Source organism: Bactrocera latifrons, unplaced genomic scaffold (assembly GCF_001853355.1).
Source record: "Bactrocera latifrons isolate USDA-ARS-PBARC rearing strain unplaced genomic scaffold, ASM185335v1 scaffold_31, whole genome shotgun sequence".
In the NCBI taxonomy this organism is placed as follows: domain Eukaryota; kingdom Metazoa; phylum Arthropoda; class Insecta; order Diptera; family Tephritidae; genus Bactrocera; species Bactrocera latifrons.
The window spans coordinates 1,675,200-1,683,986 of record NW_017536741.1 but is presented as its reverse complement, the minus strand read 5'-3'; the positions used below and the strand labels follow the sequence as shown (position 1 = coordinate 1,683,986).

Here is an 8,787-nt window from a genome sequence, read left to right as displayed (position 1 = left end):
TCACATTGGTCAACATATAAAAGGCAATAATAATGACGCATTTTTATGGTAACAGCAATTATCGGCTTAAAGCGTTAGAGTCGCAAGTAAATAAATAAAAATTAAAAATATAACGGGAATAGGGAAAGATTGGAAAGACATAAAAACAAGCACAGATTGCCACAATAGAAATTGTTATTATCATTATGGTTTTTATGCGCACTAAGGAATTACAACAGCAACAACAACATTAATATCGAAGAAATGTGTAATGCGACATGCAAATATTAGCATAACAACAAATGCATTTATAGAAATTTCAAGCTCAGCTCCAGCATGGATGGCGAGCAGTAAATATAATCATAAAATAACCGTAAAACTGCACCGCCGTGCCCACGTACACTTGTGAGCGAGTATATACAAATGTAAGTATATGTGTGTGTTGTTGTATTTAAAAGCGCATGCAGCAGTATAAATCACGTTAACTGTACTAAATACTAACGCCAAGTCAAACAAAATGCCTGAACATAAACAATGCGCCTGGCTTATGGGCTAACCACCGAAACCCGCCCGAGTTGCGGTGCAGAGGTAACAAAGTTGCGCCGCCTGCTTGCAACAAGTGCAGTGGAGCACCTGTAGCACCTGCGGCAGCAGCGGCAGCAGCGCCACAGTGAGTCGGCGCAACTGCCGCTGCCATATATTTGTGCTCATGTAAATATGTATAGTGTGTACACATATGTATGTGCATATGTGCCGTAATTAAGTGCTTGCTTTGGTATGGCTGCGGAAGCTGCACCGCGCGACTGTGTTACAGTTATGCTTTATTGCATTTCGGTTTTTAGTAGATGTGTTCTAATTGATAAGATAATTTTTTGTAAGAGATTTATGTCGTTTTAACTAGTTATTCAATTTAATGCTGACATAAATGCATAAAAGACCCAGTAGACTACCAGCCAGCGCAGCTACTTGGCAATGCCTGCTTACCCATTTGCTTAGCGGTATCATTTTTATGGCGAGTTAACTCTTTTTGTTTAATTAATAATTGGGTTAAAGCAACAATAACATTTTTCATTTCTACAAAACTATTTATTTTAAAGTTGTTTACTTTTGGAAGAATAATACAAACAGTATAAGTACACAAATTATACACAAAGGTGTCAATTGGGAATAGTCTCCACCGAATTTTGGACTAAAATGGGGCTGTATAAGTTACATGGGTTTACAGGTTTCAAAAACACGAATTTTTTAGTGCTTCATTGAATTCTACATCACAAGTAGGATATTACCCTAATTTTTCAAGTTGATTCGACTAATAGTTTCGGCGATACAGTCTTGAGAACTTGTGCGCTCGATGCTAGCTAGGCTAAGTGTGCCGTTTTCAAAAACACATTTTTCTGGAAACTGTGTTTCGAAATCTGTTAAAAAGATTTCTTCAGAACTACTTAACTGGTTTTCATAAAGTTTTACACAGGTATTTGAGATACAATTCTTTAAGACTTGGGCAAAGGATTTTTTTTCGCTTACAACTATTTGAAAACAATTTTCGCAAAATTTCCAATTCTTGTTTTTTTGTAAAAATGTCTGCCAAAAATCCAATTTTCAGTTTTTTTCCTACATCGTCCAAGTTCTAAGTTAAGGTTTTAACTAAAGCACGTATTTTTTCACTTTAGATGATGCTGTAAGCAGTTATCCTGCCACGCGGGCGCATCTTTTTTCCGAGAGGTCATCGGAAACTGCGTCGCAGTGGCCGAGTTTAAAATATTTGTTTTCAAAAATTTCAGAATTTCTTTGTTAATAGTGTAATAAAAAATTCTATAAAATATTGCTTTTTTCATATCAGAAAAAATTTTTGAAAAATGCTGGTTTTACCCGAGGAAACCCATGTAACCCCTTAACTGATAAATTAACCGATCTTCGCTCGATTAAAGCTGTACTTTATGTCGATTTACCATACAAAATTTATCTTAATTTAGTACATTAATTCTTAAGCTAATTCAAGTTGATTTCGCAACAATTATGAGGGTTGTTGTCCAGACAGTAAATTTGGCTGTTTTTTAATCTGTGGGTTGTTGTCCAGGCTGTAAATTTGGCTGAGTTTGACTACGAAGGCTAAAAAAAATGAAATAATAACGTTTTCAAAACCCTAATCTAAAACCACTTTGAAATCAAAACTTTTTCTGAACACAGTTGGTTTTGACATTGCCTTTTGAAAATTGCTTAAAATTGACTTAAATCACAGTACAACTTAAAAAATCTAGAAAAAAATCTAGAAAAAAATCTCAGAAGCACATTTTGAGTCTACAACAAAACAAACACTGAATAAAAAATATTTAATTGAAAAAAGAAAAAAATCTTTTCAAATACTAAAAGTCACAGCACATCATCAAAAATTTTGCAAAATTTGAGAGCGAAAGCAAAAAATGCTCGCCAAGCATTTGCTGAAAGTGAGTAAGGCGCTGCGTGGCGGTAAGTACGCTGTCAGGCTTCAAAAAAATAAACGCAATTAAACTAGCTACTTATTTTCCCTCAATACCATTAGCGACGCTACGCAACGCCAGTAAGGCGCCAAGCACACCCTTCGCCGGTGGTGGCTTACGCAGCACCATGAATGACCTGCCGCAGCCGGAGGGCGATTGGCAGGAGCACTACAATCGTAGAAATCTGAAGAATACGGCTGTGCTCTCCGTTGGCATTATCACCTTGATTTCATCAATATATATGGTAAGCTAAAGAGTGACCCTAGTGTCGGGCGGCAGCTACTAATCACACACCAATCTATTCGTAGCATTTCACGGATGAGGCCATCAACTGGAACTACACGGTGCCTCTGTATGATAGATGTCTTTGAAGTGGTTTGAAGTGTGCAAATGACTTAATTATTAAATGATAAATCAAAGATTTTTAATATTCATTGTTTGATTTCTCCGTGTTGATTGTTAACGATATAGGTGAACACAATTACTAAGTATTCAGGCGCTGTCAACTAAGCAATGCTGCGCTAATCTTTGCTGTACTGTTTTTTTTTTTTTTTTTTGCTTTTTCCACAAAAATCCATTTAAGAAATAAGCACAAAGTGTTTAGCGTGAAAGCGCAGCTGATTAGTCCCCATGCACTTTCCACAAAACGAAATGGGTGAAATGCAACAAACCTCAACTCATTCACGGACCACAGAAATTATGTAAATTATGAGCAAAATGTGGGCCACAAATCACCTGCTGCACTGTCCATATTTCTCATACAAATTGGCTCAGTCTCTTGATGATGAACGAAATGGCAAAATCTCCTTGAAAATTAGACGAAAAGTTAGTAACGTTTTACTCCACTTTTCGCGGCTTAGCAGCCTTCATTAGTCAGGTAATATTTGTAAAGCTCGAACGCCATCAGCCACACCTCAACCCGTTACGCACATCCATTGATGACTGGATTTTCATTCAAGTCATGCGCCACTGTGCCACTGTGCCACTCTGGCGGTGAAGCGGAAAAATGCGGAACGAACTCAGAGCTGAATCGAAACATTGTAAAAAAGTGGAAAAAGGTTCGAAACTAAAATTGTACCAAGTATTCAGTCACCTCCCAGTCTGCAGCGAGCAGCAGCATTACTGGATTCGTCTCGGAAGTGGACGTTTTTCACGGCTTATCAGTTAAGTGGCATTTTTTGGTCAAAACGAGCCCACCACCAAGCTACCCACTAAAGCGCTTGATTAACTACACTTTCAAGCACATACACATACACACAAAGGTGGGTGCCTTGGCAGCAGCAGAGCTAGAAATTGTTAGAATTGGTGTCGACCCAGTTTGTTCAGCTGTGTGAGCGCAATTTGCATAATAATAGCGATAATCAACTGAGCCTCGTCGAATGATAGTTGTTGTTGTTGTATGAAATATAGCCACACTTTCGGGTATGTGGGTTACAACTGGCCGCCGTTGTGGTCACAATGCGCTTGCATGCAACAATGCTAATGGAAACCAGCTGTTGGTATTTGTATTTGATTGTATGCTGCATATGTGCGTATGTATGTCGATTATTATGTAGGCTTTCCATCATCTATTCAATCAAATAATTCACCTGTGTGCGCTATTTGCTCTGTCGCAGCTATTTGTGGGTGCTGTAGGTAGACGAGTGTATTGCTCTTCAGTCTGCCCAATTAACCAATTTGGGAAAGCAGTAGCTGAAGCATGCAAAAAAAGCATATTTTTTAGAGAAATTATCACTGCAGTTAATTTTGATTCTGCACCCGGAATCATCAAAAATAATATTGAAATGAATTTATCGTAAAATAATACTAAGGCTGCCTTTTGTATTTCGGAATTTGGTTACCCTAGTGTTGCAATCCGAAAACTCACAACTTTAACGTAAAGTTTCACATTTTTGAAATTATACATACTCAGACTATTTTGACATACCAATGCTATTTTTGGTGCTTACAGTAACTTAAAATATTCATCTCAGCCAAAAATTTAAACTAATTCCGAACATTTGATCACAATTATTTTTACAATATTCGGTGGGGATTAAATCATCAACAGTGCTTCGATATACTTAATTTAAGTTTTGACCATGAAGCTCCATCAAAGACAAGTATTTATCAATTTTATGGTGAATCAAGTCGAACTCACTCCAAATGAGTGAGCATTTCCAAAACCAGTTGTTCTTCCGGAAACTATTGCTGTGCCCAAACTGATATTGCAAGAACATTATGTGGTCCCACACAGCTGCCGTTCGCTCAAAAAAGGATCGTGTCGATTGCTCAAAAGAAAACAGGACTTTGATGAGTCCGATAGTAAACAGCAGTCGACTATATGGGCATTGCAAGATGAGTCAAATCCAACAAAAGTTGTTCGCACTCAAAGCTCTTCCCAAAAAAATAGTTGTCTGTTTTTTTTTTTTTCTTAAAAATGCGACATGTCGCCACCATATCACTAGAATAACGCAGAATAGTAACTTCTCAGTGATCCACATATTTGTTAGCCAATTGTCTTTCAAGTAATCAGAAAAACAAACCGCTGCTGACGGATCACTCTTCACCACGACAATGCGAGTTCTTACACATCTACTAAAAAAAACTGCATTTTTGACCACCCAAATAAACAATTTGATGAGTAAACCATCGTCTGGACTTTAGACTTGATCTCCGAATGACTTCTTTGTTGTGTTCGGTGCTTCGAAAGTACCGTAAACTCCAGACTTGATCACCGAATGATTTCTTCCCATTCCTGGACTTCGAAAATTGCTTCAAACGCATGCAATAGATTTTAATGCAGAATATTTTGAAACAAAAATTAGGTGATCTTCCTCTTTCCTCTATTTCTTTCCCTCTATAATCCTGAAACATAAAAGGCTACCATCGTAATAATAAGTCTGACTTGGGCAGTCTAGTTGAAATTGTCGAAAATACAAATTTTAAAATTTTACTGAGACTAAAGTTCAGGTTTGCAGCTTCAGGTTGCTGCCATTCCCGCATTGACAAGACTACATTGGAAGCAACTGGGGTACGCACGTACGATACACTGGAGGAGGTATCGCAAAGGACCGAATTAGTCTATGCTTGGCTTATTGGCCCACCAGACTAACCTAAGTTAACCGAAAGCTCAGGGTTGATTTTTTCTTCTGAAATGCCACATTGCATAGATATAGCAGTGTTGTAGTTGTTGTAAACGCTAAAGGTACTGTAGAATTTATAAATTGTGATTTACACAGTACTGTTATTTAAGCTCTCTGCTTGATAGTTGTTGTGGTAACTACAAATGTACTTGTAGAACTTCGCAGGCGCATCATTTTTTTTTTTTTTTTTTTTTTTTTTTTTTTTTTTTTGGTTTTTTTTTTTTTTTTTTTTTTTTTTTTTTTGTGATGGTTTTTATATATCCGTTCATGATTTATATGCTATTAATGACAAAGAATGGTAGACTTTGCTGTTGCAGCTACAACTTTAATGCTTATTTCTTTGTATTTTATTCCTTTATATTCAGTTTCCCTCCACATTGAAGATGGAGGATTTTACCTTCAATAGAGGTTTTTCCATAAATCCCAATACAGTTGCGATTATTTCACATGCTTTTAGCTATATCTTCGCGCATTCATTTTTCTATTATCATGCAACTATTTTATGATTGCATAAACGTTTTTGTGATTGTGCCACACATCAAGATTTCATGCAAATTCGTTGCATCCCAATTTACTAGTGACTTGATGAAGTTTTCTGTGGTAAAACCAAGTTTTTAAGCACATTTTCTCTTTATTAAAGATTTTTATGATTTTTCTGTTGTTGTTGCTGTTGCTGTTACTGTATCTGTGAGTGTTATTTCTCCATTAGTTGACCTGCATTAGTTAAATGTTATTTATTGCTCAAGCACTTGCCTGCATGAATGAATGACGAACACACACACACACATGCGTTGCTGTATGTACGGATGTCTGCTTTTGAATGGTCTACCGTCATTCTAGCAGCCGCTCAGCGCCACTCTTTCGCTTGCAACATTTTGTGTGCTCCACATCATTTACGAGTGTGTTTAATGCTTTCTTCTTTATGGCAGCTGTCATACCGCTGCCGTTTGCTCCCATTAACTGGGCACACACACACACACACAAACACATACATACATACGAGCTGATTTGTTTATTTAATTTTGTGTATGTGTGTGTGTGTGTGTGTGTGTTTATGGTCATGTCTGCACAATACCTTCATTTTTCATCTGCCACATATAGATTTCTGACAAGTTCTCCAGAAGTTGTTGCAGTTAGCATAATCGTTCTTAGTTTCGGGCTTTTCATTTACAACTTTTTAGTTGCTGCAACAAGCTTTTATTTGTTTCTTCGAGTTATGGGTTATAACGCTATACATATCCGTATACTTGTATATATGACATTTGGTTAGTTTTTGTAAGTTCACCATATTGCGCTGTTTTGTTGTTGTTTCACTATACATGTGACATGTTACTGTTAGCTGCACGTGACAAGTACTTAATGCTGCCCATTTCGGTGCCATTCAGCTCCCAGTTGGCGACTGTCATAATTTTCTTTCAATTTAGCTTTATTATGTTTCTCGGAAAGCGCGGAGATTTTCAGCGCAGTCGCTGTAGAAGAGCGGCGGCGCCAAAGTGGGTGACTGCAGACAATCGCCTCTTCGTCGCTTGTTTACGATAATCGCTCGCTGCTTTTGTTTTGATAATTTTCCAAAGAAATGGATAAGCAGCAAATTGGGTTAAAAGTGGCACAGACTCTTAGTTGAGAGATCTTCCAGCAAGTGAAGATTTATTACGGGGCTTATTTAATTCTTTTGTTGAGATTTAAAAAAAATGCGATTACATATTTATATACGCGTATTTATGAATTTTGATCCAATCCTAGACTGGTATATTTCAGACTAAAATCTGAGAATTTAGTTTAGATTTTGGTGAAATCTGGAATTTTGTACAAGCTGTTTCCTCTCTAAACAGCTGCTCACTTGTTGGAATCACAGATATCGGACTACTTTATCATATAGCTGTCATAGAAAGAGATCGATTAATATCAAGTTCTTATATGTAAACATTTTCATTTTACGAGATATCTTCAAGAAATTTGGCATAGATTATTTTCTGAAGCAATCATATAATATTCGAAGAAATTATTCAGATCAGAATGCCATAGCATATAGCTGTCATACAAAATGACGAATCCAAATCAAGATAAAAATATGTTATGCCTTTTTTGCTATAAGAAATGCATTTATGACAACTTCTTCTTATGTCTAAAACAAATTCAATAACATTTTTGAAGGCCTCGTCATTGATTTTTGAAAGTTACTGTATTACTGTGGGCAAGAAATAGTAAGACTTTTTATTTAAGTTCGCGTAAAAACCCATTCGTCGAAATATATATTTTCAAGGCTGGTGTGACTGTCAGTGATCTCTGTACCAAATCTCACATCTAGATAATAAATAGTTAGTGTTTAGTACGCGCTTGTCTTTCTGAAGTACATAAGGTGCATATGGCGATTTTCACGATAGGAGTGAAATTATATTATATACAAAATATTTGTACCTTAGAAAAGTAAAAGCACCATTGTTTACAAAAGCACTAAATTAAAAAAAAAAAAACAGCGTCGCCTGAACAACTGTGAAACAGCGCTTTTCCACTATCAGCATGCCATGAAATTAATTACTGCTGGCGACGAGTCTGGTTCTATGCTTACGACCCGGAAACAGACGATCAATCGACGGAATATCGTGAGAAAGGTGAGCCGAAACCGGAAAAACACGGCAGAAAAGGTCAAAAATTATGATTATGTTGACTGTTTTCTTCGATTATCGATGTTTGGTGCACTTCGAATTCCTTTTGAGCAGTCAAACTGTCAACTAGGAATACTACTTGTGCGTCATGGGTCATTTGCGCGAAGCTATTCGTAAAAAAGACCGGAATTATGGACCGACAACTTTTGTTTTTTGCACCGTGATAAACCACCGTCGCATACTGTATTGATTCTTCGTGATTTTATCGCCAAATTTTCAAACAATGTCGTGCCGCGACGACCGTATTCGCCAGATTTAGCACCGTGTGACTAACTTCATTCGGAAAACTCAAAGGAACGCTCCGGGGAAACCGTTTTGAGTCAATTGAAGGCATTAAACGTCAATTAAAGCTATTCCGGAAATTCTGTTTTCAGGATTGGTAAAAACACGTTTGCACATGTGCTTTGTTGTCAAGGGAGATTACTTTGAGAGGACAGACATAGATTTTGAAGCATAAATTAAGAATTTTAAAATTATGATCTTACTATTTTTTGCTCATGGTAGTATAGCATATTGTCACCTAATATGCAAAATAACGCA

General features: G+C 36.9%; 1 protein-coding gene across 1 annotated transcript; it reads left to right on the top strand.

Annotated features, from left to right (window-relative positions):
• Positions 1-2,189: 2,189 nt before the first annotated feature.
• On the top strand, positions 2,190-2,886 carry LOC108970814. Its single transcript, XM_018936450.1, has 3 exons — positions 2,190-2,445; positions 2,519-2,700; positions 2,765-2,886. Exons 1-3 carry the CDS (start codon positions 2,400-2,402, stop codon positions 2,825-2,827), a joined length of 291 nt encoding a protein of 96 aa, XP_018791995.1. The 5' UTR covers positions 2,190-2,399; the 3' UTR covers positions 2,828-2,886.
• Positions 2,887-8,787: the final 5,901 nt, after the last annotated feature.